This window comes from Harpia harpyja, chromosome 5, assembly GCF_026419915.1.
Source record: "Harpia harpyja isolate bHarHar1 chromosome 5, bHarHar1 primary haplotype, whole genome shotgun sequence".
Lineage (NCBI taxonomy): Eukaryota > Metazoa > Chordata > Aves > Accipitriformes > Accipitridae > Harpia > Harpia harpyja.
In genome coordinates this window covers 17,389,245-17,408,934 of record NC_068944.1, presented here as the reverse complement: position 1 = coordinate 17,408,934, position 19,690 = coordinate 17,389,245, and the positions used below count along the sequence as shown (strand labels likewise).

General features: G+C 37.0%; 1 protein-coding gene across 2 annotated transcripts in view; it reads left to right on the top strand.

Moving 5' to 3' along the window:
• The window catches only part of LOC128142187 (cadherin-7), an 82,552-nt gene that overhangs the window by 21,135 nt on the left and 41,727 nt on the right, over positions 1-19,690 (top strand). For both annotated transcript variants that reach the window (XM_052788061.1, XM_052788062.1), the window contains exon 3: positions 17,327-17,621. In XM_052788061.1, coding sequence (XP_052644021.1) covers positions 17,327-17,621 — 295 coding nt within the window. The remainder of the gene's footprint in view (positions 1-17,326; positions 17,622-19,690) is intronic.

Here is a 19,690-nt window from a genome sequence, read left to right as displayed (position 1 = left end):
TTGGAACACAGTTTTGGACTGTAGCAGGATGAGCTAACAGGTTGTGGATCAGATTCAATTCTCCGGAAAATTACTTTGTAAGGTAATTAGCAAGATACAGGGGAAACATGCTGCAGCTTAACCATCAAGGTCGGAAGAGTTAAGTTTATTACAGTGAACAAAGCGATCAGCAGTATTGCAAATTTTCCTGGAGTCAAACACTCTTGCACCTGTAAATAACCTTTACTGATAACAGAACTCTGACAGAACTGATACAAGTGCCATTGTAGAGAGTAACTAGGTGAAACCATATCTTTTTTTCCCATAATTGCTTGGATCTGTTGGAAATGTAAATACAGCTGATGATGAACATTACATTCCATGCTTTCCTAATCTAGTCTCAAAATCAAAGTACACTCTTGGTTTTATTAGTGGCAACAGAAGTAATGCAATAAAATAAGATAGATTTTCTTAAACCCTAAAACATCAAGATACTGTTTAATAATGTTTGGTAGAGGATAACATTATTTTATGAATGATGTTTTGCAAGGCAAAGTAAGATTTGTTCTGTTCTTCATACTCCTGAAGTTGTGTGTCTCATTAATCAATAGACCCTTCCTGATGTTTTGCTGTAAGGTTGGGCTCAAGGAAAACATTCAATACTGTTAAGTTTTTTACCGCAACTGAAGATTTAAATGCCTTCAGGGTGGAGTGTGGGACTATCAGAAGAAGCAGCAGATTGCCATGTGGAAAAGGCAGCTCAGGGCCATGAGTCTTGACATTGGCTTGGAAACCCTGGGTGTCTTCACTAAATACAATATGACTGTCTAGTATGTGTCTGTTTACAGAGTAGCAGAAAATTTGCTCTTAAAAGTGACTGTATAAAATTATACTTTGTAACTCAGTAGATGAATTCTATGTGTGAGTCACACCTGCCTGTTCTGGTGATAATTTTTTTTCTATTTATTATTGCTATTAGTCCTGCTAAGCTAACACAGCTGAGAGACAGCAAATTGCACTCTATTATTTCTTGTGTGTCACCCACAGATGTGTTTGTTAGTTCCACTGACTTACACCTGCGCAACCCAGTTGTAAGCTATGGGACCATACATTTGTACAATGAGAAGAGAATCTGAAGATAGCAGGGTTTTTACTTATGTAAGCGGAGGCCTAATTTGTCTCCTGGAAAGAAAGAGCTTGTCTTTACAAGACTCAGCCAAGGTTGCAATATGAACAGCTTACAGACAAGTTGTCCGCTGAGTCTATTTGAAATGCAAGTCACAGAAAGTCATTGCTGGTTTTATACTACCACTTTTCAGCATGCAGCACATTAATAGAAAGCCTATTTACTGTCTTAATGCCTTTTTTATGATCAAATTGGTTTACTTGGTTAATTCAGTTTGTTCTTTGCCAGTTAACATTGAATGCACTAGATTTGCTATTGAACAGCTACTATCCTTCCACTTGTACTGAAATTTTTGTTTATACATGGACATAACAACATGGCTCTATTACTGAACTGGCATGCTTTCTCTTTGATAAAAATTGGGGAATTTAATAGTGCATTCTGGTTCCTTTATTCTCTTATATAGCCATTGTTTTTGCCGTCCAGTCTTCCACCTGTTTTAAAAGTAGCTGCAGAGCAGGCTGAAGGGTATTACTTATCTTGTGCTGTCATAAGCACTGACCACCAGTATTTGATCACTTCTGTGAACAACGTGCTTTAGCATTTCTTGCATATTCTTCACTGAAAACAAATTAAAAAAAACCCTGAACAATCTTTTTGCCTTCTCATAGATTTTATTTAGCAAATACGAATAGAGATTAATGGAGAAAACAAGAGGAAGCAGCAATAAAAAGGATGTATGTAGGAGAAAAATAAGCCAATATTCACCAACCACAAACTCCAAGAAGAGCAGAGGATCTGTGGGACCATTAGGAGGACAAAGGATTCACCAGTTAGGTATGCGAGGAATAGAGTACAGTTGAAGAAACACAATGACCTTTGAAGATGTATATAAACTAGAGGCAGGTGGGGAATATAAATTCCAGCTGTGAACTACAAGTGAGGTTATTAAGTAATATTTTCTCTTCACTTCGGAAAGTTTGATTTTAATGGTATTTGAAATTTATACCTCCTTGCTCTTCATTAGTTCGACTCATCTGCTTGTGACTTTTCTTTGCAGAAGCTTTTATTTATTTGTGTTATTTTCACAAGCTAGATTTCACCTATTTATAAGTAATGTAACTTTTTACTAAATTGCCATTGTATTTAAATGACAATTTGCACATTTTTGAAGGGAAAAAGTCAGAAAAATAACTTAAATAAGAGGTTTCTGTTTCATGTGCAGGAACAGTTACTATTTGGAAAATATTTACTGAATTTAAAATAACATTTTCCTTTTAAAAGGTATAAAATTTTTGGCAGTATCTATTAATGTGCAAGGCTCAGAACTTTATGAATGGGGGTATAATTAATTATTTGTTTTCCCTTAAAAATATAGGAGCAGATCCTCAATGAATGGAAACTGCTCTCTCCTTCCAGTGTGCAGAGCTGTGCTGATTTACACCAAGCCATATAGAACTTCCCTAAGGGGGGATATTTAGCACAGTTTGTTAAATTAAGTGATCATTTTAATGGACCACACAGAAGGTATGAAACAAAAGTGAAAACGCCTTGAGTATAAAGTTCTGAACATTACAACTGATGACAGAAGGCCTATCAATGAGACAGTAATCCTATAAAAATACAGAAAGATCAGATTGCTTGTCGAATTAGAATTGCTTTAATATGGATGCATGCAAGGGGATAGCAAAGGAGCTGGAAACTTTCCATCTGCTTTGTATACAAAGTGATTAGATTGTGATCACTTAGTCCAAGAGGATAGAAATGATGCACAATTCTGCCAGGATGAGACATGCAAATTGGATCAATTAAGCTTTGAGAGCGCTCAGACAATCTGGTAGAGAAGTTTACATGCTGTGTCAAGTGAAACTTAGCAAAGATCAGTCTTGAATGCTGGGGGCAAGTATTATAGTGATTTAAACTCTAATCTCCAAGAGTAATTCATTGTTTTTGGATTCGGTTATAAAACTGATCAGATACTATAATAAAACAATCAGATACTATAATAAAAGATCCCTTTAGGAGGTGTTTGATGGTATACACAAGGAGTATGACAGACAAATTAGTAACAGTCATCTGAGTTGAAACATTTGAGGTAGATAAGAGTAAATTCAGATGACTGATCTTGTTTGCAGTTAATGGAATACACAATACTAATAACTCCTGTACCTTCATGTTGACCACAATGCTTCGGAAGCAGGCAGTGTTCTCATAAGGAACTCATTGTGTGCTGTATTTTTTACTGAACCAGAGCTCACTCAGAAGGGGAACAATGTGAAAATGATCGTTAGATAAGAGTGCTCTAATTTCATCAGGGACCATCTAAGAATTTGAATTATGTACCCTATGCAATGTCTTTTATAGTGGCAAAAGGACAAGTTGTTTCAGATAATCAGAGGGGTCTTTATGTAAATTGGAAGTTCTCAATATATGTGAAGTACTGGAACCTTCAGAAATGAGTTTCTGAAGGAAGACTTTGAACATTTTCCGTAGAATCCAGATGGCTTTCAGAATTAGAAACAGGTCTGCACAATTTGAATTTTAATGTAGATTCAGCAAGTATACATGACCAACGTAAAATAACACCTCCCATTTCAGTATTTTCTCATCATTTGTTTATCAATGGCACATACATTGATTGTCTTGCCAGCATTTAATGGCAGTGAGTAAGAAACACAGCAAGAATGTGTTCTAGTGAAAACACGAAGAACAGATGAAAAAATCCTGGGTTGGCATCAGCATTGCACATTGCAAAACTATGGATTTTTTTTCTGAAAAACGATAAGTGAATTTCAATTTTAATCCATAAATATCTTCTCCCATCATTTGAAATGTCAAAATATGATTTAAGGAAACAAGGTGTAATGACTGCATAGGAATTTGATGAGATTGTCTCTATTAAACACTCATTGTACTCACCAAAATAAGAAAAGGCATCAGGAGAGCACTGCCCTTTACATACAGCTGTTAAAATCCTTCTAAGCTGCAAGGCTTTACAATTAACCTAGTATTATTCATGTTAAGACAGTTTGTTATGGTTTTGAAATACTAATGCATTATCCTCCCCCTCAAATGTTTTCTGAAAAACAGCACAAAACATGGGCATTAAAAGCATTTCTTTTCCAGCCCTTAATCCTATGGAGTAAAAATGCCTATCAAAATATGAATTACTATCTTGAGATCAGTCTGGTTGTATCTGAAAGCCCTGGCAGACCTGCAAATTTGAATGGTTAAAAAAAAAAGTTAAGAAGAAATCAAATCTTTCAAAGTATTTATTCACAAAGGATCACTTTAAATGATATTAACAGTTTAAGGCAGACTTTCAAATGTCCATACTTACTGTGCATCCCTTACTTCAGCTTGTTCTGAATACTAAACAGCTACAGTGTGAATTTATGTAACATAATCACTTAAGCTTTCAATTCTGCTTCTTACAATTAGTCAATGTGATGCACATTGCTGTTCATTAAAGCACCCTTCCTTTGCACAGGGATTAAGGCTCTGTTTCAGAAAGGCGCTTAGGCATATGCTTAGAACCAACATTCATGAGCCTTAAGCAAGTCCTGACATGCTGTACATGCATAAGGATGATTTCCTAACTTAGAGAATTCTAAACCAGAGATTTCATTTGATGTAGCACAGGGTTAAATTTCCCTACTCTTTGGAGTGAATTTTGAACAATGGGCTGTTAATTAACTAGCCAGTATATACGGATGGATGGATATGTATTTTAGAAACGCTTTTGGGCAAAAATCAATGTAATAAACCATCTTCTGTGAAATACATAAGAGTAGGGGAAAAAAGAAAAAAAAAAAGAAGTTGTCTCATATCCTTCCGAAAAAAAGAAAAATTTATTTGTCATGCAGTGTTCTACCTTTACTGAACTACATTGTTAGTAATCAGTCATAGTAGTTAATAGAAAGCACTACAGAAATGTTAGGGTGTTTAATCAAGCCAGACTGAAAAAGAGATTCCAAATGAAATGTAAACACACTGACAGCAGTAACTTGTGTTTTAAGATAATAAGTTAACCAAGGGATTCTTCTGCTCTTTTTAAGTGAACTCAGTTTAAGACACAAGACAAGTGTCTACAGGAAGGTATCTAATACTGCACTTTATTTGGTCATGCATTGGTTTTTCATGTTACATTGTCATACTAGCAATGAAACTGTAATGATTTGCTATAGATTTTCATTGCTGCCCTTTTCATATGAAATAATTTACTCATTAAAATGTTATAGTAAAATTTTACTTTCAAAATTCTCTGTTCTTGCTTTATTTCCTTGACCCACTTCAGCTATGAGCAGTTATGACTCTCTCCCCAACATACCTTCCCAGGGACTAATTATGTGTGATATGGGCATTGTGTCAAATTCTTAATTTTGCCCTTTAAATCTAGGAGTAGTCCTACTGATCTTAGTGGGAATACTTATGGGATTAGGTTTGTGGAAATGCTTTGAGAAATATCTGGGTGGTGTGAAACATTTTATATCACATAACCAATATGATCATATGAAGAATTATCAATTTCAAGTTGACTATAAATCATTCGGGAAAGTCAGCACTAAGTATTGCATTTATCCAAACATATAAAACTTTATAAAGAAAGACAATAGGAATTCAATTTTTAAGAAGCAAAATATGATAACAAACACTGATGCCCTGACATGTATATTATCATTTATGTACGTTAAAAATGGAGATGTAGACCAACATGTTAACTCTGCTTTGTTTGAACAGTTTCCTAAATTTTATTTAACAAGTCCTTAACTGTTTTCAGGGAATTATAGGTTAGTGTGGTGGTGGACCCAGTTAATTACAGTTTTTCTGTATTGTAAATCTTTCATCATTAAAATGATCAGATCGTGCTGTCTTCTGTAGTCCAGTATTTTATAAGCTTCTACAGACACTATTAGTCACAGTAATTACTTCAACTGCTTTACAGTTACCATTACCATTGTCTTCTAGTCTGTCAGGGTTTCAGCACTTCCCACTAACATGCAAGGTAAGATTATAAGTGGATTTTTAGCAGCATTAAACTTTCAAGAGCAAATGAAATTTGAGGAATTGATACAACATAAAAACAAACCAGAAACAACAGAAAAAGCGCTATACCCTCTGGGTATCTATTCCTTGGTACTAATGTTCTTTGGAAGTAGGTTCCTGTGAGAAAAATCATTATCAACCAAGCAACGCTGCAAGCTATTTTGGATAGTTGAAGCAGAAACAGGATAATCACTCTAAACTATAGATCAGTAGTTTGACAAAAAAGAGACAATATGGGAGGTATAATTTCCACTCTAAAATAAAGACAGTCAGTATAAGTACATTTCTTATCTCAGAAAAGGCTTTAATACCAAATGAATTTTTGTTTGTAAATTTGGTATTATTGATATGGTAGTCAAACAAGAAGTGTGTATGAATATTTTTCCTGCTCAGTGCTATTACAGATAATTTTTTAGATTACAGGGTTAGATATGAAAAAATAGATCCTTTAATATGCTCTTATTTTCCATGGTTGAAATCTTAGGCCTGAATTATCATGGCTAAGTAGAAAAAGCAGTATGGGAGAAACAATTTCTATTTGTATATTTTTGTATATTTGTATACTTTTTGTCTTATTTCTATTTTCAAGAACAGGGAAAAAGTCAAAGCATTCATTTTGCATTATTGCAGGTATATAAATTCTGCTATTGCCTTTCTTGTTTCATCTCCCCTCTTTCCCTCTTTCCTGTGCCATAAGGCAAAGTACATTCATGCATTCTCTGCTCATTAAAAAAATCCTTAAAAATCATAAATAATTAATAAAACAATGAATATATTTTTTACCACATACAGTGGCATAAACACTGAAACTATTCATATCACTGTAAACATATATCTATTTATGCATATATACATATATGTATTTCAAGAAAAGTGTATGCTCAAGAAACAGTTCTTTACCATATGTATATTAATATTGTGCAAGCAGAGATTGTTTCATGTCTAGTGGGGAAGTAATTTGCGAAGAAGAATGAGTGCAGTTTCTTGAAGGCTGTTTCTCTAAGCTGCTACACGTGCATAAACTTTCCAAGCCCATGGACATCTGCTAGCCCTGAGATATTCTTCTATGAAGTATACTAGGGTCTTTGGTATTTATTTGCCATGCTACATATTTTAAGCCTGATCACTTTCATAGAAGCTATATGTGGGGAATGCAGGGAGAGAGCATCTTCACACAGTTTTATTACACTGCTGAAATAGAGAGTAGTGACTTTAAGAGAATTTTGTCTTACAGCTTCAGTGATTCTTGGCAACAAAATAAATCAAATCGCTGGACCAGCAAATACGTTGGTTTAGTATATAATGGTGAGTAGTATGGTGCATTATGAATAGATATGGATCATGTGAAAATACTGTTGGTATGTATGGCAGAGAACTTAGTCCCTTTCCTGGAGAATAAGTGAATGTAGAGACCCCAATACAGCTGGTAAGAATAAACATTCAGGAATTTGTAAATACAATTTCACTCCAGTGGTATTTTCACACGATTTAATTGTTTTAGGCACTTGTATAAATGAGGTTTGAGTCATTGGTTTCTTTAATCAAAAATTAAATCTATTTGTGTAGAAACAGAAGCGGTTTTTATATGGCAAATAGGATAGCAAATCCACTACTCCATGGCTTGGTTTGTCAGTGATGCAGTATTGTTACTGAAATACTCGGAAGGAGCCCTCCAAGGAATAAATACCGATGGACTGAGAATGGTTTGGGAAACAACAAAAAAACCCAAAGCTTAATATTGAACAGGTCTATAAGGATTCCAATGTGCATATTGTTTACAAACGCTGTGCTCAGTTTCCCCATTCCAAATTCTAAAAAGATAATTTCTGAAAAGCTTGAAGTGTGTGTGTGTGTGAGGGGAAAGCAGGTCTCTTTTTTCTATTCTTATTCCGAACGTGTTATGTTGCCTGCAGGCTCTTGGTGGTGCTACAATACAGTATTGCTGTCGTCCCCCCCCCAATAAATATTATGCAATTAGTACGTGATGATGCACAGTATACAGATGGCTTTTACCTCCCAAAGCTGCCAAACTGTCTTTTTAAGAGTGTGAATGACAAATAGTCATTTTGGAGAGTGACATGTCATGATGATGGCCCATTAAAACTCCTCAAGAATACTCAGCTGACTACATATGCCCACTCAGCTCCATCTACAGCAGCAGCTGCTTCCGAGTTCCTCCTGTAGCTGCACTAATCTTAATGGGCTGGCTGCACAATTCCCTGTCGCCACGGGGCATTTCGTGTTCTTCTTAAAACTGGGGGGGGGGGGGGGGGGGAAGAAGGTGCAGATTTGCGAGTACAGCATCTGCAGAGATGGGAAAAGAAGAGGATGGAATAAGGAAACAGATACGTGTGTGCGCGTGCGCACGTGCATGTGTATATATACATAGATACACTTAAATGTATGCATACATTGTATACATAAACACAATTACCATATCACCATCTATATAAAGAGCTAAATTATATAACTATAGACACAACTGGGTGTTATTAAAAGAAAAAATGTCATAAAAATGTGACATGGTTGTTCTTATCACATCCAGTTTTTGGTGTTTCCTATTAATTATTCAACTCACTAGCCTTTAGATGACAGTATCTCTTATTCCTAGAGGAACCTTTCATCTGAACTTTGTCTTCCACTTAGAAGTCTTGAGGGCTTACTTAGATACTAACTGGAATGTTATGAAGTGTAAGATTTAGAATTTTGGTACTGCTATTTTGCATTTTGTTTGAACAATAACCATCAAGGAACTAAAGAAGTTTCACTGTTCTGTTTCCTGTTTCACGCCCCTTCTTGAAAAGGTTGGCAAACTTAAATATTTACTTCACTTCATGTGGCTGAGGTGATAAGGTTATCATCCTCCTAGAGCACTGATCAGTCGCTTAAGGGTATAAGGGCTATATATTTTTCACTAAACCCTTCCACCAACATTTCTGAACCTTTTACTGAGGAAACAACATGGGCGAAGAAGGGGATAGTAACACTTAACTGCTTATTCCAAGTTTGATCACGGGAGAGAATAAGTCTGAGTAAATTAATAAAAATTCTTACTATTTTAATTTTTTAAGCACAGAAACATACATTCTGTAGCAGCAAAAAAGTTCAGAAACTGCATTAATAGGGGAAATAAGGATTTTTTTTTTTTTTTAAAGAATGATGCCTAGTTCATTCAGAACAAGCTGACACTTATGCTACTCTCCCTGCCCATGAGTCCTGTTTCTTATCTTTGCTCCTCTGGTTCCAGCACTTTAAAATCAATGACAATTTAAATGGCACCCTTTTTTTTTTTTTTCCCCTTCCCCTCCAGAGTAAGCCTTTTTTTGTGAACTTGGAGTAGTAGTAATACACACCCTCAGTAAAATGACACATGACCAGATTCAGGTTATCAACCTTTTTAATTCCTGTTGCATTAAATAGAGCATGAAAAGAAGAGGCTGATAAAGTTGTATAGCTTTACTCTCAAACACTGTTCTTGCCTAACACTGATCAGTCACTGAATATCAGCTCCACTTACTACTTCACCTTTTTCTTTCATTTCTTTTCATTTTTATTTTTTCCTTGCTGTTTTGTCCCATTTCAACTTGTCATTCTACCTTTTGCCTGCCTCCTTTTGTCTTCCTCTTGCCCCATCTCCTCTGCCTCATCACATTCATTTGAGGTCTTTCATCAGCCTGTTTCCCATTCCAGTTCTCTCCTCGTCCTTCAGACCTGTTCATGTTCTAATCCACTTTGGGTTTTTTGGTTTGTAGATTTTTTTACCTTGGTTTTTTTTTTAAACTCAGTTTCCTTTCTTCCCTCTTTATCCTTCTTATTTATTATCTTTCTTATCCTATGCTTTCTTAATCTTGCACCTGCATGAATACCTTGATTGTAGATGGAGCTTTGTTCTCACTGGCTTTATATACACTGTTGAATATGAATATCTTGGAAGTCAAAATACACCAAATGACACAAAATTTACCTGCAAGAGGGCTATTAAGGACAAGCTGTGGGATGGCACAGCTGGTACTCCCAAAAGGATGCTCCTGGTTTTACCTTGAATGTGAAATGTGCTCATGTGATAAGTAACCTCTCATTATCTCATTGCCTTTGTGGTGATCCTGGGCAGATCTATCGACTTGTGGTCATTCATAGGACTCTAGTATTATCCATAACAAGACAAAGGAGGATTCAGAGACAGTCTGAGTTCAGGCAGCCTATAAGGACAGTGCTGGATATGAAGAGATCTCAGGAATGTCGTGGACCTCAGTTGTCTCAGCAGCTCTTAGGTCTTTGGTCAGCTCTGAGCACTCTAGACACAATTTTGAGGGTTTTAGATCAACACAGAAGTCTTGTCTAGGCTGACTGGCTTTTGAGCAAGCCTGTCACCAGCTGCTTGTGTTAGATAAATATAATGTGGTTATACTGTGGTCTACAGCATGGGACCTTCTTTTCCCACATGACTATCTCTGCACTTGCCTGAAAAGGAGAAAGTCTAGAGGCAACACAACAGCGCATGAAATTGCTAGTAAGTCAAAGTGGTGAACTGTGCCACTGTGGCACAGTTGTCTGTGCCAGTTCCCTACAATAGTGACAACATTGCTGCAACAAGGAAACTCTAGCAGCATTTCAAACATATTCCTTCTTTTCAAACTCTAATTAAAAATGTTAGGGTTTGGGGTATAGCCATTTATATTGACTTAGATCTCTTGTACTCAGTGTTATCTGTTATACTGAAAGCACAGAACATAAACCAGCATATTTCTTTCGAAGCCCAGGCTTGTACTATAGTTTTACAAAAATTAATAAAATCAAAAGCAAACAAAAGCCCTCCAGGACCTCCTTTATCACTTTCTCAATGTTTCTTGGAAAAAAGACTTTTATAAGAAAATCATTACCTGCTGAATAATACTTTCACTAGTGCCTGGGTGTGAAGTCAATTATATGAATCAGAAGCCTTTGCTGACATCAATAAAATGTTGAGGAATCTGTTTCTGTCCCACATGACTTCTCTAATGACACTGAAAAGGAAATTAAAAAAGACGTCTTAAGCTGTTGATATTGAAATATGGTTACAGTTTACAAGATTGAGAGTTTCATAGCTCCCTCTGAAAACAGCAATTGTATTAGTAACTAATGTGTTTGTGAGTCCCTTAAACGTTGCAGAAATGTGGTATGTGTGCATATTGGATTTTACTTAAATGTTAACTCTGTTGTCTATGATGAATTTTAAATGTTAGTTATTATTTGCATTGAAATTGTTCCAAATCAGCAACTTTGAACCCTTAGTTATCCTGATAATTATCAAATATAGTGTTATATTTTAAAAAAGAAGGAAAAAAAATACAAATATCTAGTACTTTATGAGTCATCACAATTCAAAACACTTACTAGCAGTGATAATCTGAGGGGAAAAGGGATTTCAAAACCTTCTAGGTGCAACCACAGTAAATACTGAATCCAAGAACAGAAGTTTTAAGAACCTAGCTGTTGTGATGAGCAAGATATAGTAGAAATAGCCAAATTAAGTCTTTGTTTCAAATCACCTACTTTCTTTCACATTTTGGCAATTACATGTTTAATCTGTATGCACCTGACAAGTTCCCTTTTTAAGTCTTCCCAGAAAGCAGTGGGTCATGTATATGAAGGCAAGAGTGTCTTCCTCCCACAATCAATTCTCAGTTGTTTTGTGATTGTAAGTTGTGGTTATAAAATGGACAAGAATATTGCTCCTGGCTTGGTGTTCTTTCTTCCTTTTGTCCGTTTTTGCTTCCTAGTCCCTCCTTGCTTTTAGTGAGAAGGCAGGAATAAAGCTGCAGTTGCATCAGTTCCGTATTACCAAGAGCTATGGATGCCTGCACAGTCATGAGGAGGCAGTTTTCATTCCTTTCCTCCCTTTCTAGGTACTTTCACAGCAAGAAAGGGAAGGGTTCAGGCAGGGTAACTCCTCCTTGAGAAAACTTTTCAGTTGTTCTGCAAATAAGTGCACATTTCTTATGGTCTCAGGGAGCTATGGAGCTAGGTTGTACTGAAGCATCTCATGGTTGCTCTGTCTGTCTCATTCTCACCATTACCTGATCCTGCTGGTGCGGAAAACCTGGCAGCTCCTCATGTTCTCCCTGTGCTTTTCTTCTTCACCCAGAAGCTGTAAACTCAGCAATGAAACACCAGCCATGCTGCCGCAGGGAGGAACGACTGCAAAGGTAGATCTTTAGGGAAGAAAAAATGGGGAAGAGAGGCATGTGAACATTGCACCTGCTTTGAGGGAGCCTGAACTGAAAATCAGAGAAATAGCAAACCTCTCATTCAGACCTCAAACAGATTGGTGGTGGCCAGATAAATTGCTTTTAATGCAGTGCAGTATCTCTGCTTACTGATAAAAATAAATGGCATTCTCTATTAAAAATACTGTATTAACATATTTTAATGGCAAGTGACGCAGAATGACGTCAGCATTGGTTGTACAGATCTGTACCTACAAACAGACAAAATCCAGAAACTACTGAGTATTAGGGAACTTGAAGGAAATGTATTATTTAGGTTTCCCTAGAATAATCATCATCCTAAGGGTCCACAGAAACATAAATGCATTAGACAAGACCCTATACTAAGCTATATTGCTGCAGCTCCAAAAAATGTGAGGACAAAATTGCATTCATTAAAGGAGTTAGGGTAATAGTGCCTTTGCTACTGAGTGAACCTGACTGCTTCCTTCTCTCACACATATCCAAACAAGCATTTTCTAAAACTGAGAAGAGTTTTAGGAGTTGGGCCTAAAAAGATATGTGCCCTCTTTTTAGGTTGAGTTCAGAGACAGTAGAGGGCACTTGGTATATTATCTTCTTTAAAAAAAAAAAAAAAAAGTGCACTTCTTATACACCCTGGCCCTCTCTGCCTCCACAAGGCTTGTGTGGCTTTTCTTATTAGATTTATTCACTCTCTGCTAATTTTCCTAGAACATTAAAAAGTTATCCTCCTGTTAAAAATGCAGAAGCTTGCTGCTTCCGTTTTCTGTTCTCATGTACTCTTTCTTGTACATGGTGTAATGCAGGGAACACCCAACACCAAACCTCTTAAAATCTTAATGTTAATTGTATGTGGAATGTAACAAAGAAGCAATAGGATCAGCATATAAGAATTGGATCATGAATCTCATACTGGAAATAAGGTTACTTGAAAGCCAAGGCAAACTGGAGAGTGACCATCATGGATATTGTGTGGACACAGCAATGGGTGAAATGAATTGGAATTATACAACTATCTTTACTTATAGCATTCCCCTTTCAGAAAACAGAGGGAGGAATTTTATTTACAATATTTATTGCAAACTAATTCTGAAAGAAAATTTGCCTGGGATGTTCCAGGATGGGATCAGATGAGATTTACCCAGTGAATCCTGGAATCTTCCATGTCTCTTGAAACAAGAATTGGAAACTGCCTTTGTCTTGACCCTCTACTTCTAAAGTCATAGTCCCCATGTGCAGCTACAGCGTCAGCTGCCGTTCTGTCTCCTACATGAATGTCTCTGTAGAAAGCAGGAGGGGTGATAGACAAGCTAGTAGATGGCACCGCCATAGATGCTTTCTGGGGCCTTCCTGTGAAGTACAAACATCCTGAGGACTAACATTACTCTATATAATTGTTGCCAAATTAATCACAAGAACAAATTCCAGGTCTCATTCTTAAATGTATTTCTTCTTAAAAAAAAGGGAGTTGGGGGGGTGGGATAACACCAAACCATGGTCCTGCCCCCCCCCCCAAAAAAAACCCAACAAAAAAAAGAATGTGCAAAGTGTTTTCTAAAGCCAACAATATAAGGAAAATATTACTTCTCATTTCCTAGGGTGTTAAACTAAATAGCTGGAAGTACGGGTAGTTTGAAGTCACATTTGGTAGTAGCAGAGCTGTAAATATGGTACAGGACTGCTGCATTCAAAAATTTTATTCTTAGTTGCAAATCACTGACGTCTCTGCATTAATGACTTTGAAGATCACTGTTTGGAAGGATTATATTGGGTGGAACTGGAATAAAGGTCATCTGAAAACTGCACCAAACATACATCTGGATTCTGTCAGCCTACTTTAGTTTTGCATTGTTCTCTTGTATTGGACTTTTAAGTTATCTCAGATTGACACTAAAATACTCATAAAGTTGAAAAAAATTATTTAAGACTGCTTTGCACAGAATTGATTGTACTATAGTGCCAAAGATAAACTAAATCTTGAGTGATATTACCTTACTGGGGTTAAGTAGGTAGAGAATGGTGCTTTACTAACTTGAGCATGGGCCAGCATTGTTTTTTTAAAGGCTTAGTAGAATGAAGTTTTAGTAACAGATACAAAGAAGTTTGCTCTCCCAGAGCTTCAACCTTGGAGTAACAAAGGTCATTGCTAATCACTTTACTAATCTGTGTGGTAGCAGTTTTCTACCAAGGCATCATTCCAAAAAGTGGCTTCTGTTCAGCACTTTGCTTCAGGGCACCAGCCACTGTAGTGTAATCCATGAGGAGATTTATGGACCTCAGAGTGGGACTCTTTAAAAAACAATGTGTTAATCAGAGAGCCACTGAGTGAGCAAATGGGAAATGCTGAAGCTACGGAATTTCTTCTTTCTCTGGGTTGTGAAAGCCTTACTCAGTGCATCTTTGAGGATTTACACTTCTGGCCTCTCCCCTGAAGGTCTCTCTTCTTTCAAAACACTGCTAGAAAGTTGTTCAGGATGGGGCTGGATCTAAATACAAGGTGAATGGGAGGCTGTGCAGCCCTGCAGCGTGAGACCCAGGTGTGAGTGCTACACTCTGGTGTGCTGATGGACTCGGCTTCCCCCCATGAGAGAGTTCTATGTTGCTCTCAGCAAGTTGAGACATGGAATCCCTTCCCTCCTCTGCCTGAAGAGATCTACTTGCACATTTTTAACCTTCAGAAAACTGCTCTGCCTGATAAACTGCTGGGTATGCTGGTGTCATCCACTTTTCTCTCATCCAGCACATCCTTACATATGCCACAAAAGGTGGAATAACTTTTACAGGGAGAATGGGAGAGTCTCAGCCACCACAGAAAGACCAGTGCTCTGCTAGAATATGGGATATGGAGAAAACTGTATCACTTCAAGAAGACAAAGGCATTGAATCTTTGTATCCCATAACTTCCATTCTTGGGTGATGTGACACTCAGCATTTCAGTCTAGACTGTAGGATTCTGGCTATGGAGGGAACCCACACAATGCCTCTGTAGTACACAGGAGATTTATGCACCCTGAAGTAGGTCTTAGAAAAAGAAAAGAGGACAAAAAAAAGTAAAAGCAAATCAAACACAAGCCAGACAGATTCTTACTTGCACAGGCCACTGCTCCTTTGTAGGGAAGATGGGTACCTCTTCCAGTCAAGTTTGAAAAAGCAGCAAGAGCCCCAACTGCCAGATTTGGGAAATGAGCAGAGGTATGGCTTAATGAATAAACCCCCAGCCATTAGGGCTGAGGAATATGCAGTGCTGTGGATCTTGAAAGAGCCTGGATGTGAGAGACATTTTACCTTGATCTGCTCACAGTGTCAGCACTGAGTATTCCTGAGTGTGCTGAAAAGTAGGACTTTGAATGTTCGGGGAACTCCACCAAAGAAATCTCGGGCTTGTTTAGGTATCTCAGGAGTTAGGTAGCAGCAGAATGAAGATAAGCCATATTTTGAAACAATGTAGCTGTTCTGGTTTAGACACCCTAGTTCTGTTTTTTGATCCAGTCCAAAGCTCAGACTCCATTTCTACCTTAAAAGAGGGAGGGAGTGCACTGTAATTGCATAAGTATGAGATATCCAGACAGTGTAAGTGAAATAATGTGTAAGAAATAGGCAGCTTTTTATCCAGCTGCAAAATTCAAAACTGATCATGAGTACTTCCCTGCTGAAATAGGAAAAGGTTTTGCAGCTGTGCTAAGCTATGCCTGAGATAGCAATTTTCTGTATGTATTCTGGAAGTGATTACTATCTCAGTGATACTCCCTGCTGAGAGAAAAAAAATGTTAGTGAAGGAAATTATGATGATGATGACAGTGGAGTTAGTTAGTTACCTCCAAACTCAACATGACATGGAGTTAGGACAGGTACAAAGTAGATAAAAGACCTAAGAGTAGATAAGAATCTGAACATCTTTAACATCGTCCTCAGCTATTTACAACTAATAATCCACTTTTTAACAAGCGCACAAGTACTTTGAATTTTACTGATTTTTTTTCAGTTATACCATGTTAAATATGTGTGTGTGTTACTTTAACATGATATCCAGATCAATAAGATTGCTGATACAAGTTTGAGAAGTCTATGAGAATTGTTTGAGTCTGTGTTCTGTAACAGGAAGGTGAGACACAGTAGACATAAAAAAACTACAAAACCTGTGGAACCTTGCTCTGAGCTTTAAATAGCTTGCGTGATGAGGAAGAAAGTTTCTTTGTGTAAATCTCTCTTGCAATTCCAGTGGAAGATACATTTTGACCTACTGAGGTACATTTGTCCTGTGCCTGCTAGGAGTAGTCCCAGGGAAACTATGCCTGACCTTTGATGTTGGTTCAGGAGGTGCCAGGACACTTCTTGGTCTTTCTCAGACTCTGCATTTTTCTGAAGTTAGATAATGGAAAACAAGATATGGAAGTTACTGGCCCATCAGATAGTAGTGAGCAATCTATCAACTAATCCCTTTTAATTAATTTGATGTTTTACTGTTCTACACAGTTAACACTGAGGAAATCAGTATGTCACTTCCCATACGTATGCAGGAGCAACCACACACTGACATTAAGTTTATAGTGACATTTGTCTGAGGTCTCACCCTTCAGTAGGATAATAAGCTGAAACCAATGATGTCATTAAATTTGGGTAGGAATAAAGTCACAGCTATAATCATACATGTGCATGGGTGTATGTGTGTGGCTATGTAAAACCCTGGTGTGAGAAGACTGTAAGACAATATCAAATGCATTTGAAAATGAGATTATTTGCAGGAAAGAATGAAATTATCTTGCTCAAAAGAGCAAGCTGACAGATTCTAATAGTCCCTCATATGCCGTGCACAATAAACATTCAGCTTATCTTTCCAAGAACAATAAAATTTCATGTACTGCTGCTCGACATAAGAATTATTTTTACATATCTCCATGCCACTGACTCTCTTGTAAGTTAATCTCATCTCTCATCAATTTTTCACCAGCTCCACTCTGATGTTGATAAAGGAGATGGTTCCATCAAATACATCTTGTCAGGCGAAGGGGCAAGTTCCATTTTCATTATTGATGAGAACACGGGGGATATTCATGCTACAAAGAGGCTGGATCGAGAAGAGCAGGCCTACTACACGCTCCGAGCACAAGCACTAGATAGGCTGACTAATAAACCTGTGGAACCCGAATCTGAGTTCGTCATTAAGATTCAGGACATCAATGACAATGAGCCAAAATTTCTGGATGGTCCTTACACTGCTGGAGTTCCCGAGATGTCTCCTGTGGGTAAGTGCAAAATACACTGTTGGTGTTGTGGGAAATTTGTTCCTATTGCCTTTTTAAAAATTTCATTATTTTTTACTGTATTGCACTAAGCTACTTAATTATCTATGAGGCACCTGCAACAGTTAGATATTTCAAGACTTAACTGGAAATAACATGCTAGATTAAGTATTTACCCTCTCAAAAATGTTGTGAAACTCAAATAGCTATGTAGGGATTCAGATAAGCATTTTACGGTGTATTTCTCATTCCAGTGCCCAGAGGCTTTGTTTTATAATTCTCATTAACAATAATAAGTTTCACACCTATGCTATGGTACTCAGAGGTGATAATATATCATTTTGTTCAGGTAAAGTCTGTTCTTAACAAACTCTTCAAATTCCTGCTAGCACACAGCTTAATTTTTTTGGTAAGTGTTGCATATGTCGGTAACAGTTTACTGTATGTCTTTTCTAATACTGAAATCCAGCTCTCTGGGAAATAGATGCAAGCAGCAGGGACTGGGTTACAACTTGAGATAGTTTCAAAATTCCTGTGGAATCAGAGAAGAATGGCTTTTAGAGGCTTCAGACCCTCTGTTGGAAAAGAAGAAATGCTATTTTTCCTGAGCTTGAATTAGGGAGGAATTTCAACATCAAATCCACTATCTCTTCATTTTAAAGAGACCAAGTGCTCATCTATTGTCAGGTGCCACTCTGCCTTTGAAAGCTGACTTGATTCAGACCAGATAGGACTTTGGCTCAGAGACATTTTGATAAATTTTACTTTAACCTGAAATTATAAATGCAAGCATGAAGCTAAAAAAAAGCAGAAGAACTTAATCTACTTCAGTGGGACTATGTGTATGGGAATTCTCACTTCAGGTTAGGAGAGACATACAGTGATTGAAATTAGGATTTCCTTTGCTTGACTCATTTTAAACCATAACAAAATTTGATACCCTTACAGTAAGACTGCCCATATAGAATATGCTATGGTTTCTTCTATACCATCTCCTGTCTTTTTGGACGTTAAACAATGTCTTCTAAATTAGAGCTAGAGAGAGAACAATAATCTTCCCTGCCCAAGTGCCCTGCAGCAATCATTAGTCAACATTGCTTTTATATTTGACACTCAGCTTAGGAGCCAGTAGGAGATGAGTAAAACATTGCTAATGACTTTTCTGTTTATTTATTTTACTAAGCAGTGAGCATAGACACTATTTCTTATTTGATACGTGGCATTTGTTCGTTGTCACTCAAACTCTATGTGGATGGCTGAAGAGGCAACAGTAGCCTTGGAAAGAAAGATGGACACCACAGCTTTCAAAGAGTAGCAGGGAGGACATGAAGTTGTGATACAGTACTGAGAACTTTTTACAGTTGCACTTTGGAAAAACAGAGATAATCAGATAATCTAAGCCTGTAAAATGTAAATATTCAGCACTTCAAAAACACGTTCTGTAAAAAACTTATCTTTTTTTTAAATTGCTGTTTTATTTTAGAATTAGATTATTTAAGTGAGCTGTAGCACACAGCAATGATTAGATTTTTTGCACCTTTGCCTTGTGCCCTGAAAAGCAATATGTCCTCCTTTCCCTTTTATAGTCTTTTCCTGTACTACATGTTGACATATGCACAACTACTACAAGTATAGGGGGTTTACCTACACACACAAATCCATGCCTCTACCCCTCACCCATGCTTCATTTGTTCAAAAAATATATTGGAAATCAATCTATGTGGAGTGCCCAGTATGCAGTGGAGAACATAAGGACTATTTTTCAAAACGAGCTGGTTTTGTACATTTTAATGAATCTTTACCAGCGATTTCATCTTCATGAGCTTCCTGAAACTGTACATTTTAAACATCTTCATGGTCTGTATCACACAACTGTGGAATACTGCATTGTTACTGAATTAAGGATTAGCATGAAATGCCTGTGTGGCACTTGTCTTACATAGTCACATCAATTCATAGTTTATTCATATAACACAATTTTTAATTAATCACCTAGAGCTCTTATGAAATATTAAGGAGAAACAAAGTATCTCTCTCCTATTTTGTTTAAAATTATATCCATGACAAGGATT